Source organism: Cornus florida, unplaced genomic scaffold, assembly GCF_030987335.1.
Source record: "Cornus florida cultivar Cherokee Brave unplaced genomic scaffold, ASM3098733v1 CherokeeBrave_3.0.0_Hap2_Chr04, whole genome shotgun sequence".
NCBI lineage: Eukaryota > Viridiplantae > Streptophyta > Magnoliopsida > Cornales > Cornaceae > Cornus > Cornus florida.
In genome coordinates, this window is record NW_026775574.1 from 103883014 (window position 1) to 103896563 (window position 13550).

At 34.6% G+C, this 13550-nt stretch overlaps 2 protein-coding genes across 3 annotated transcripts; both read left to right on the plus strand.

Moving 5' to 3' along the window:
• Positions 1–11: 11 nt before the first annotated feature.
• Positions 12–3362, plus strand: LOC132304398 (pentatricopeptide repeat-containing protein At2g20540). Of its 2 annotated transcripts, none has more exons than XM_059802053.1 (3): positions 12–2218; positions 2586–2868; positions 2963–3362. In XM_059802053.1, the coding sequence occupies exon 1, from the start codon at positions 240–242 to the stop codon at positions 1872–1874; it is 1635 nt and encodes a 544-aa protein (XP_059658036.1). In that variant the 5' UTR covers positions 12–239; the 3' UTR covers positions 1875–2218; positions 2586–2868; positions 2963–3362. The 2 variants fall into 2 exon arrangements, with proteins under 2 accessions (XP_059658036.1, XP_059658035.1); XM_059802052.1 differs by having other exon boundaries at positions 2606–2868.
• A 2976-nt stretch (positions 3363–6338) lies between these two features.
• LOC132305499 (F-box/kelch-repeat protein At3g06240-like) lies at positions 6339–7367 on the plus strand. The gene has a single exon (XM_059803135.1). The coding sequence runs from the start codon at positions 6339–6341 to the stop codon at positions 7365–7367; it is 1029 nt and encodes a 342-aa protein (XP_059659118.1).
• Positions 7368–13550: the final 6183 nt, after the last annotated feature.

Sequence of the window (13550 nt, forward strand, 5' to 3'; positions counted from 1 at the left end):
GTCCACTTGTGAACATCCAAGCCGCCTTCGAACTCAATATCTTGAGATCATCACAAGAGTCACTGTAACCATTTTCTGTTGCCGTCAGCGACGGTCGGATATCATCGCCGGAGTACCTTAGCTGAGAATCTCAGCTGTGTTGACATTGGTGTACTATAATATAATGCAAGCCAAATACCATACAACAACTTGTAAGTTCTATTCGAGACCATTTGGATTGAATATTTCTATTTTTGTTAATGGAGGCGAAAATTGGTGTCTTGACAACCAGAGGATTGGAAGATATGTTTGCACCCTTGTTGCGAAATTGCATAAACATAGTGTTTTTGAAGAAAATACATGCTCAGATTGTCAAGTTCTCACTATCACAGAGCAGCTATTTGGTGACAAAAATGGTAGATGTATGTCATCACAATAGAGATATAGACTATGCAAGCTTGCTCTTTCAGCAGATGATAGAGCCAAACACTTTCCTGTACAATTCAATGATTAGAGCTTATACTCACAACCACATGTATGAATTAGCAATCAATGTGTATAAGCAAATGCTGAAACACCCACATGGTGAAGAGCACATCTTACCTAACAAATTCACATTCCCATTTGTGATTAGGTCCTGTGGAGGACTTTTATGTGTTAATCTGGGTAAGCAAATTCATGGGCATGTGTGTAAATTTGGGCTGAAGTCTAACACTTTAATTGAAAATTCATTGTTGGACGTGTATACAAAGGCCAATTGTTTGACTGATGCACATACACTGTTTGAGGAAATGACTGAAAAAGATGTGATTGCATGGAACAGTCTTATTACTGGGCATATTAAACTGGGGCAGATTAGAAGAGCAAGGGCTATTTTTGAGGAGATGCCGGATAAGACGATTGTTTCCTGGACAGCAATGATTTCTGGGTACAATCGAGTTGGGTGCTATGCCAGTGCCTTGGATATTTTTAGGAGAATGCAAATGTTGGGGGTTAAACCTGATTGGGTCAGCCTAATTGCTGTGTTGCCGGCATGTTCTCAGTTGGGAGCTCTTGAGCTAGGAAAATGGATACACTTCTATGCTGATAAAAATGGGTTCTTGCAGAAGACTTGTATATCTAATGCTCTTATTGAAATGTATATGAAATGCGGGAGCATAAACCAAGCTTTGCAGTTGTTTGATCAAATGTCAGAAAGAGATGTGATTTCCTGGACTACAATGATTGGAGGGTTAGCAAATCATGGGAAAGCCCGTGAAGCAATTGAACTATTTCAAGAAATGCGGAGGGCAGAGATGGAACCCAATGAGATCACCTTTGTTGGTCTTTTATCAGCTTGTGCACATGCCGGTTTTTTGGATGAGGGATTACGATACTTTGATTCCATGAAACATAATTATAACATAGAACCAGGAATAGAGCATTATGGCTGTTTGGTTGATCTTCTTGGGCGTACCGGCTGCCTTGACCGGGCTCTTGAACTCATATACAAAATGCCAATGAAGCCGGATTCAGCTATTTGGGGTTCTTTATTAAGTTCTTGCAAAACTCATCGCAACCTTGAGATTGGCATTACTGCAATGGAGTACCTTCTAGAGCTTGAGCCAGATGACACTGGAAACTATGTTTTACTTTCAAATATCTATGCAGACCTTGGGAAGTGGGATGGTGTGTCAAGGATGAGGAAACTTATAAGAAGTAAGTGCATGAAGAAAACACCAGGATGTAGTCTGATTGAGGTCAACAATGTGGTCCAAGAATTTATATCAGGTGATGATTCTAAACCGTTTTCACAAGATATCTACTGGATGCTAGAGCTGCTGGCTTTGCACCATAGCAGAACCCACAATTTGATTGAAACTGTACCTGAAGACAGGAGTCAATATCTGTGTTAAAATAAAGACCATCTCTGATGAGAAATGTATATATAATGGGTTGGTTCCATCTGTACCTGAGAATTACAGCAGGCAAGATCATGTTTTCTGGAGGAATGCTATAACCTATTGAGAAGGAAAGAGGGGGAATGGATTACCTAAGGGGGGATGACATTCAGAAGTTCAAAAGAGTGGCTTTGATTTTGGATGACCGTACAAAACTCATAGCCATGATCTTGCTCTAACTTGAACAAGATGTTTGAAATCATAGGCTCTCTGGAGCCATGCACAATGAAGACTTTCAAAATGACTTTTGGACGAGAAAACATCAAGAGTTGCCTCATTCAGTGAAGGTTTTATCTCTGGTGAGCATGTGTGAAGCTTATAGCTCAGATTTTTGTGAATTAATATTTGAAACTGATATTTTAATTGTCTGCCATGCTACTCAATTTTTATTCACAACATTCTGATGTTATGCCCACATTTAGTCTGCCTTTCTTTGTTACCATGTTTTATTTGGCTTGGCTTCTGATCATTTTCTGATTTTGCTTGAACTCAAAAAAAAAAGCAAGAAAGTAGTCTCCATTTGATTGATGACACAGCCCATTAGACAAACCAATGTGAAAATTTATGTAGAGAAATAAGAAATTATAAGCCTTTCAAAGTGTTCTACCAAATTTGATCCTGCATATTTCTAAATTTTCAGTTAAATTTCCTTATTCCATGATGCAGATCTTACATATGTTCTGCAGGAAAGTCCATCCTAAAAGTTCAACAGGTATTCAAAATTATGATGTGTCCCACAAAGAGATCATGAACAACTTCAACTATGAAGAGGGGTGTGCCAATGGAGATCAATTTTCTCTAGATGAAACTATCACAATAATTCCTGAGAGAGCCATCTCAAAAGTGAGCATACAATGCTTCAAGAGCAGGTCTAACCCACCCTAAGTCACACTCAGTGGGAGCGAATCAAATGGAAACAGGGAATGCTTGATCAATAAAGATGCAGACTGTAAGTACATAAATATGCACCATGCCCAGAATCCATTATAGAATGTTCATTGGATGTTCCATGACTTTTATGATAATTATAATTGAATGTGCAGAACCTACAGTGTGGTCCACATAGAGGTTGGCATTTGCAAAAATTGGAAGAATTGATTAGAGATTAAGGGGATGGTGGTCAAGCAAGATCAGTTTAAAAGTGGCAGAGAGGTTTGGCCATGGTCTCCGTCGAGGTCTTGGTTCGATGCTATTGTGTGGAAGACAGGTTCTTGTACTTTTAAATCTGTTTGGAATGAATGTCAATTGAGAAGGGGAAAGTGTAGCTGTGTTAGGATGCTGATTTTTAGAAGCTAGAGATGTGGTATGGGAAGCCTTGCTTTCACTCAACCTCAGTTTGGGGACCTTCCAGCTGTGTTAGGATGCTGATTTATTTTTATTTTTATTTATTATTATTATTATTATTTTGGTACTTTATTGTTTTTTATAATATAAAAACCCCATTCCGGAAAACATAAATATAAAAAGAAAAAATCAGAATAATGCCATCCTTTCTACAATTCTGCATATCCCAGCATTATTCATCTGGTAATATGACACATTTACATTAAGAAATAGACCTTTAAGGCCTCCAAAATTCTGCATGACAAGCTTCATCAAACTCCAAAAAAAGGAGTTGGAGCCCACAAATGTTTCCATCTCTTTAGTTCCCTCCAATACTTCAATTTTTGTGTTCGGGAATTCTCCGTTTCTCCATTTATTGTTTATTTGGCATGGGTTATATATATATATATATATATATATATATATATAGGAAGATATTTTTGGAACATTAAGGGACATAAAGTGTTGAGAGAGGGCAAAAGAGTAACCTAACCTAAAGTTAGAATCTCTCTCTATAACATTCTTTTTCTCTTTATAATACTTCCATACTTCAATCCTATATTTGTGAGCTTTAGAGTAAGATTTAGAAGAAGCAAGAATGAGAAGTTGGAGTGCTCGACAAGGGCTTTGTGACTTCACAATAAACTCCTTATTAAGGCCATTCAACTTATTAGTAATGTCCGTGAATTTAGCAAACAGATTTATTGGATTTTTTTTTTTTGGGTAAGTGGGTGGATCAATTGGATTCATGCTAAACAATTAATATTTATGTACAATCATGCTAATTTTAGATTGTTTGACTTGATTGGTGTCTTCGTAACTCAACTCAATTTTTTCCCAGTTTACTTTGACGAATTTTCCATTAACCAACCGAGACTATTAAATTCATTGAAATCCAATATTTGATTTCAAATAATTGGTATGCCATTCCAATTCTTCCACTGGGACCATATACAATTACTATCCAAACATCATAGTCCAAGGCTTGGAGGAAGTTCCCTATTAGTCTAATATTTGTAAATGCACCTTTAAACAAATAGAGGTCTATGGTTAGAATGGCCTTGCCTAATAATATTTCGTTAAAGATAAATATGTACAAGGGTGAATTCACCGCCCCACAGTTAAAGATTGAATAGTCAAGTTGTAAGGTCAATCTAGGAGGAATGTGAATGAGAATATATATACCTCTTAGTAGAAAAAAATACATTCAATAATTATATTCATTGATGTACGAGCTCGCTTACGCTATTGCTTTTGGTGTCATAAACTACTCTTTCATCCCTTTATACTATAATAGTACAGGTGGTTGTAAGATTATCATAAATTCCCCCTTTTTTTTGTCATTTTTTTTTTTTTTTTGGTGTGTGTGTTCTTTGATAAAAAAATTCACACATTCATGTCTTTATGAAAACTTGAAAATATATAAAATAGAATATATACAGATAAATATATTAAATAATTATATTGATTGACTTGTTGAATATTATTTATTATTAAAATAAATATTAATGAATTGTAATTATATTTATCTCTTTTATCCCGTGTCAATTTTATGTTTATTGATCATTTTAGAATTTTTGTTAATTATGTTTTATAGAATAATTTTCTAATTTATTATTGTTAAGATTTTGTAAATTGTTATCATTATTTAATCTTGTAATTTATTTATTTAATTAATATATCAGTGATTATTTTAATAAATTAATTTTAGTTACTATTTGAAATAATTAAATATTAATTTTAAATTAAATTTTACTAACGTGAAACGTACTGGGTGAGCAGGGAGTAGTATACTCATTTTTAATCCTGACCTTAGAATATAATCTTACATAATTAATTAATCAGTTTTTTCTTTTTATATTTTAGGAAACTTACTTCTTTTTTTATTTTTTATTATTATCATTATATATTATTAACAGGAAATATGGCAATACTAACATGTTTTTAATGGAAATAAACTAAAACCAAATTGGTTAGGATTTTCTTTTATACGCATACAAAAATTCATTCCTTTTCGTTCAGCTTCAACAATAGAAGGCTTCAACCATAGAAGGTTGAAACATGGAAGGAAATTTCCTTCCATACTTCATCGATTCTAATAATAAATAAATTAAAGAGAAATAAGTAAGTCTTGTTTTTTTAATTTCCACCCATACTACATCCATTTCTACCCATACTACATCCATTTCTAATGGTAAAGTATGTAATAAAAATTATGGAATGTGGGAGGAATTTATCATTAGAATGGGATGAAGTATGGGAGGAAATTAAAAAAACAAGACTTACTTATTTCTCTTTAATTAATTTTATTCATCTTTGTTGCGAAGAAAATTACCGCGGTGAACTTTTGGGAATTTTTTTATTGGCTTGGAAGTAAGGAAGGAATTCCCTGACTCAACGGATGGGAAGAAATTTTTGTATGCCTATAGAAGAAAGTCCTAACCAATTTTATTTTAGTTTATTTATATTAAAAGTATGTTTAGTTTTGTCATTTCATGTTAATAATATATAATATATAATAATAGTAATAAAAAAGAGACACGTTTCCTAAAATACAAAAAGAAAAAATTGATTAATTAATTAACACAGTAAATTTTAATGTTAAGATTAAAAATGAGTATGCTACTCCTTTAACGCGACTGTAGTTTGTTTTTTTTTATATATATATATATATATATATATATATGTGTGTGTGTGTGTGTGTGTGTATATAGCCCTTTTTGATGGATTTGATGTCGAGGAACTAGATCGGAGGGTTATAAAACGACCACGCCATCAAATGATTCCAATAGCGTGGTCTGTTCAGTTTTGTGTATTTCATAATCATCTCTCTCGTCCTCTCCATCAACAGTCACAGAGGTACTTTCAGTGTAGCGATTGCTCTAATTTCGCGCTTTATATTTATAATTTTCATATTCTGAGTTAATAATTTCTATGAATCAGGAAGTAGAACAACAACAACTTGTTGGGGCAATTGGAATAGTACTCCTAATAACTTGTAAGTAGTACTTGTAGTGGCTGCTGAACTTCAATTTTGTATGTCACGTCTGCTTTTTTATTCTCAGGATAGTTACCATTATAACTTGTTGTGTGAAGATGGAAGAAAAAGCATACGAGTCTTTACCCTATGATCTCATAGTTGACATACTTTCACGACTACCCGTCAAGTCTCTTGTTCGATTTAAGTCTGTATCCAAGTGTTGGCTCAATTTATTCACTGATCCATACTTTGTTAAGATGCACCTCAATCGATCCCACAAGCGCAAAAAGCTTGTTTCTTGGTGCACTTGTTCTCCAATTTTTTTTACAAACATTCCCCTTATATGTTCCCTTGACAATGACCAGCCAAAAGCAGTTCACATTGAATCTCTACTTCCTTTTCGAACTGAATCGATCAGGTTCTATGGTTCTTGTGATGGCTTGATTTTGTTCTTAAATTTTCCTTCCCGTAGACTTTGCCTGTTGAATCCCTCAACCAGAGAGCTCAACAAATTACCAAACTCACCATTCCAAAACAGACTAACAGTTTCGTATGGATTTGGCTATGATGCGTCGGCTGATGACTACAAGGTTGTGGAGGTCTCGTTCACAGGTTTTCAAAGCAATGCGAGTGTGTATGCACTAAAAACAAATTGTTGGAGAAAGGTTCACAGCTTCCCTTACGGTATCAGGATCTATAACGGGGGTACACTTTTCAATGGTGTTCTCCATTGGTTGGCCTGTGGCAAAATGCCTAGGATAGTTGCTTTTCATTTAGCTGATGATAAATTTCAAGACATTCCCTTTCCTTGTTTTGAAACACCAAGACCTTCACCTCGTGTCATTGGAGTTGTCAGAGGTAGTCTTTGTATCAAGGTAACATCAGATGAACTTTGGGTGATGAACGAATACGGCAAGAGAGAGTCTTGGATCAAAGTTAACTTCCGACAAAAAGAGACTGCTGCAACTTTTCGACCGTCGACGAAGCCTCTGATGGTTCAAAACTACAATTTAGAAAAAAATACATATAGCTATATACAGATTCCGTGTACTCATGATTGTCATGGGAAGCTAACTGATCATCATGAAGCAGAGAATTGTTTGGAAAGCATTGTTTCACCCAGTCATGTCATCACACATGATTAATTTAACTTACAGTATATACCAATAATACCTGATTCTCACAAAGTGCAGTGTCTCAAGTTTAAATTATGATTATGCAGTCATTCTTTTATCTTCTGTTGCATTGTCTAGTGGCGTCTTTTGTTAGGAATGTTTGGGGTTTCGTGGGTTATGCCTCGACCCTTGGAGAGGGTGCTATGTGGAAGGTCATGCTTGTGGGTTTTGGAGGATGGCACCATTGTTGTGTTTATGGTTGTATATATCCCGATTTATAATCTTGACCCTCATTCACATAAACATATTAATAAAACAGTTTTCTAGTTCTTGTAAAAATATTATGTTATTTCATGCTATCGGTAGATTTTAAAATTTAGATTGCAATCTAAAGCAGGCAATCGAGAATAATTTTATTTAGGATTGTTTGCATTTGGTCCCACCACTTCAAAGGAAAGCTAAGCCATCAGATCCTTGTTTGAATCAACGTGGAAGGGGCTAGACCGTCAACATGGATGTACAACTCTTCCAATCAAGGTGTCTCGATTCAATGAAAAGAGTTTTAGTAGAGCCAAAGAGGCATGTCAAATCTGCATGTGTTTCGTGACTTGCTAGAACATGCAAAGTAATCAGAGCAATTAAATTCCCTAATAAAAGGAATGTCCCAAGCTGTCACATTAGTAAAGTTCATTTTTGTTGAGGTTGGAGATCCCATTGATGCCAACTCCATTCCATTTTTTTTTTGAAAAAAAACACTCTTGTTAACTTCGGCCTTGCTCGAGCTTACCCTATAAATATAAGGGATTATTACATATAAATGAACTTAGTGGCCACTATTTACCCATACATTGAGTCAAAGTCAATAATTTCTCTAAAATGTGTTTGACCCAAAAGCTGAGGTGGCACATGAAAAAATACTGTTTCATATTTCTGTTACCTAAAATACCCTTCTTCCTATTTTATGTGTTGCCTAAAATGCCCTTTTGCGAAGGTACCACTTTTTTCACCACATTTTTGGACCGAAGATATCACTTTTTGGCGTCCAGGTACCATGTTTTCTAAACACTCGTTTAGCTAGATTGGAGAATATTTTGTGTTATTCATGGCGTTAATGGAGTTGTTTATGGATGTAATGTGCAACCTAATAAGCGGTGTGGGATTTAATACCATTTTCAATTGTAACAATAAGTCCATTTTTTTGGCGTCGAGATACCATGTTTTTTAAACACTCTAACTAGTTTGAAGAATATTTTGTGTTATTCATAACCCTAATGGAGCTATTTATTGATTCACTGTGCAACCTAATTAGCGGTGTAGGGTGTAATACCATTTTCGATTACAAAAATAAGTCCCTTTTGCGAAGGTACCACTTTTTTTCCAAAGGTACCACGTTTTTGGACTAAAGGTACCACTTTTTGGCGTCCAGGTACTATGTTTTCTAAACACTCGCTTAGCTAGATTGGAGAATATTTTGTATTATTCATGGCATTAATGGAGCTGTTTATGGATGTAATATGCAACCTCATTAGCGGTGTGGGGTTTAATACCATTTTCAATTGCAAAAATAAGTCCCTTTTTTTAGCGTCGAAGTACCATGTTTTCTAAACACTCTAGCTAGCTTGGAAAATATTTTGTGTTATTCATGGCCCTAATGGAGCTATTTATTGATTCAATGTACAACCTAATTAGCGGTGTGTGGTGTAATATCATTTTCAATTGCAAAAATAAGTCCCTTTTGAGAAGGTACCACTTTTTTTCCAAAGGTATCACGTTTTTGAACTGAAGGTACCACTTTTTGGCGTCTAGGTACCATATTTTCTAAACACTCGCTTAGCTAGATTGGAGAATATTTTGTATTATTCATTGCGTTAATAGAGCTATTTATGGATGTAATGTGCAACCTAATTAGCGGTATGTGGTTTAATACCATTTTTAATTACAAAAATAAGTCTCTTTTTTTGGCGTCGAGGTACCATGTTTTCTAAGCACTCTAGCTAGCTTTGAGAATATTTTGTGTTATTCATGGCCCTAATGGAGCTATTTATTGATCCAATGTGCAACTTAATTAGCTAACAAGCTACCATTCACCTCAAGGAACCTCACTATTTCCATCTTAATCCATCAAAGCTTATAAGATGTAATTTCCTCACTTTTGATATAATTTTTGCTGTAGAATAATTTCTTAGTATAACTTAGTTGTTAGTACTATAGCTCAATGTTCATTTGCACTTTTCTATGTTATATATTCTGCACGGTTAGTGAAAATTTTCCAAAGGCCATTTGTTGGTAGGAATCAGTGATTTTTTTTATTATTATTTTTTGAAGTTGTCTTTTGTCTCGTAATATCAAATATATATATATATACATATATATATATCTGGTACAAATCTGTGAATTCTTTCATAGTTGTATTAATTGGGCAAATTTTTTTTTTTTTTTCGTGTCAACCATGATAGTGCTGTCTTTTTTGGGCGAATTATAAATTCTTTTTTAATTTTGATGATTCTTTTTAAAATTATTATTATTCAAAGTTTCGAATTGTCTATTTTTATATTCCTTTTGTTCCTTATTATTATTATACAATACCTTAATACCTTAATTTTTATTGCATGTGACAGTCACAGAGACAAAGTGGTTCTTTTGTTCCAACTACACACAGAGACACAGAGAATGCATGTCCATCAAATACACAAACAAGATGACTCTCACTAGAACCACACAAAGGAAAAGGGCCACAAAATGGTTTACCGCATAACAAGGAAATACATACCTATATTTATCCAATTGGGAGCTAGAGGAAGTGGGATAGGAGGATCTCATAATCCAAAAAGTACTTGAAATGATGTGGGATATAGGACATTTGTAATGTTGAATAGTGTCATTTTTTTTTGTTGCTATTTTGCAATATGTTGGTGTGAGCTATTTTTCTACTTTTAAAGGAGAATAGCTTTGCAACTTTTTATTGTAGATTAGGTTGGTATGTTTTTGTAACCATTGTATGGCGTATTATACTGACATCTACCTTAGATGAAATGAAATGAAGTTCTCTTTTGCATTGGGTTTTTATGAATTAGTATTGTATGGCTTATTATACTAGAGCCTCACTGAATTTTCTTCGAGTATTACACGAATGTAGTATCAAAAATATTTCATTCCAAAATTGAAGCAGTTAAATGAATAAGGATATTTTTGTAACTCTGCAATGGTCAATAAAGTTAAAAATGTCATTTCAGCCATTGTAAAGGGAAAAATTGACATTCTACCCATTTATCCATCATGACATCAGCACTAAACGTCTGTTACTTAAAGGAAGGGGGTAAGTTGATACGTATGGTATTACACCCTACACCGCTAATTAGGTTACACAGTGGATCAATTAATAGCTCCATTAGGGTCATGAATAACAAAAAATATTCTCAAAGCTAGCTAGAGTGTTTAGAAAACATGGTACCTCGACGCCAAAAAAAGGGACTTATTTTTCCAATTGAACATGGTATTAAACCCCACACCGCTAATGAGGTTGCACATTACATCCATAAACAGCTCCATTAATGCCATGAATAACACAAAATATTCTTCAATCTAGCCAAACGAGTGTTTAGAAAACATGGTACCTGGACGCCAAAAAGTGGTACCTTCAGTCCAAAAACGTGGTACCTTTGGAAAAAAAGTGGTACCTTCGCAAAAAGGGACTTATTTTTGCAATTGAAAATGGTATTACACCCTACACCGCTAATTAGGTTGCACAGTGGATCAATAAATAGCTCCATTAGGGCCATAAATAAGACAAAATATATTCTCCAAGCTAGCTAGAGTGTTTAGAAAATATGGTACCTCGACTGCAAAAAAAGGGACTTATTTTTGCAATTGAAAATGGTATTAAATCCTAAACCGCTAATTAGGTTGCACATTACATCCATAAACAGCTCCATTAACGCCATGAATAACACAAAATATTCTCCAATCTAGCTAAATGAGTGTTTAGAAAACATGGTACCTGGACTCCAAAAAGTGGTACCTTCAGTCCAAAAATGTGGTACCTTTGGAAAAAAAGTGGTACCTTCGCAAAAGGGGATTTTAGGCAACACATAAAATAGGAAGAAGGGTATTTTAGGCAACAGATTTATGAAGTAGTATTTTTTCATGTGCCACCTCAGCTTTTTGGTCAAACACATTTTAGAGAAATTATTGACTTTGACTCAATGTATGGATAAATACGGGCCACTAAGTCCATTTATATGTAATAATTCCTAAATATAACTAGTCTATTGGGAGAGTTAAGAAGAGTTAACAAAAAAATTCTCGTAATTGCATGATGAATGTGAGATACAGAAATGTATGAGTATAGAGTGTTCTAAGAGACTTGACACGACCATTGTCCACCAAAAAAAAAAAATCTCTTAACATAGAAGTCTTCAAGAAAGATATTTCCACATTTTCCGAAATGTCCATATGATTATTTTTTTTAATAAGTTAAAGGCACTTCTGTTAAAAGGACATTTCAGTGAATATGGGGTGGACTGAGCTGGACATTTCAGAATCCCAAGATCTGAGAAGATGAATCCACACAATTCAATATGCATGCCCAAATCCACGAAAGAATACCACTACTAATATCAATTCTTAGAACACCATCAGTATATACACACATCAAATTCTGATTCTCTATATCAAAACATACATCTTTACACACCCCACACGCACACATATATATCAATAATCATTGTTCATTCCTTTATTTCTCACATGTTCGTCAATTCATCCTGTAGTCCAAGATGCAAAATCCGACTGCTAATATGTGTGTGTGTGTGAGAAACATATTGACTGGTATGCAGAGTGATGAGTAAACTTCAATGACCATACTCTAAGCTTTAAACAAAAGCTCCTCGATTTAGTAGGATTTATAATTTTCTTATATTGAAAACACCAGGGCTATGTTAGAAGGACAGAGAATCCGTAGAGCCGACTACAAATCAAACACAATTAATTCATACATGAGCTACTCCCAGAAAAGCCCTGAGCTTGGAAGAAAAAAAAAGCATCAGTTAGCAGCTCTATCTCGTACTAAGATAGTACATAACATTTCATCTTAGAACCATCAACAATCAATGCAAATTGCTTAACAAAAGGTCCATACCCCATTCAACTAACGAAATTGTCAGATAATACGAAAAATATGGATCCAATTTGAAGCAAATCTCAAGTTGATAGAAAGAACCATCTATCAGATCGATCTATACAAATATAATATCTAAAAGTATTATCACGGTCCCTATTGTATGACTAATATTATGCAGCACCAAGCGTGTAGACTTCTCCAATACTTCATACCTTTCCGACAAAAGAACACAACCATTGTCTTTACAAAGTTCCAGCGGCAACCTGCATGTGCAAATGAACAATACATTATTGCCAAAGTAGTCGTGCTGCTGTTGTTCGGAGAAGAACTCAAAACTAGTGTTCTACTTCTATTGTGTAGGGCTTTTCCACTGACATGCAGATCATTTTAGAAATCTGTCATATATAGAAAAAGGCAAAAATGAAAGAGAAAAAACCAGTGAACCTAAAATTTCAATACAGATTATAGAACAAGACATTTTAGTAAATGTTAACTACTCCCGTTTTTTTTTAGTTTTTCTCTATAATTAGGATCCAACGACATGGTAGGAGAAATAGGGAAACTTTAATAATGAACAATCTCTTACAGTGAGAACTAAGAGACTTTCTCAGGTAATCCTGATTAGTCATCATCATTTTACGCAAATGGTTTAAATACTTTAGTCCACCGACCGGGTCCTGCGCGAGGCCAGCCGCGGTTGGTTCAGCTCATGGATTCCTTGGTTCTAGGTTTACCATCTATCTATATATCTATATTAGGGTTTATGTTCTTTAGTCATACGTAGTAGAGAAGGGGGAACATGTATTTTGTTTTGTTGGTTGGTTGGTTTAAATACTTTAGTCCATATTAGGGCTTATGTTGGCGGTACTTATTAGCTACTCTCTTCATCATTTTGTTTTCTCCAATCATCTATCTATTATGTGATATTGTGATTTGCGCTTTTGATTAATTGGTATTTTATTTTTCCTTTTCTTTGTTGGTCCTGAATTAATGAAATTTGGGCAAAGAAAGGTTTATGGTGGTACTGCAGTGGCGTAGCCACGTAGGGACAAGTGGGGGCAGCTGCCCCCACTGAATTTTTAATCTTTTTTAAT

Coding starts and splice junctions, on each gene's coding strand:
- LOC132305499 (XM_059803135.1), top strand. CDS start 6,339: ATGGAAGAAAAAGCATACGAGTCTTTACCCTATGATCTCATAGTTGAC.
- LOC132304398 (XM_059802053.1), top strand. CDS start 240: ATGGAGGCGAAAATTGGTGTCTTGACAACCAGAGGATTGGAAGATATG.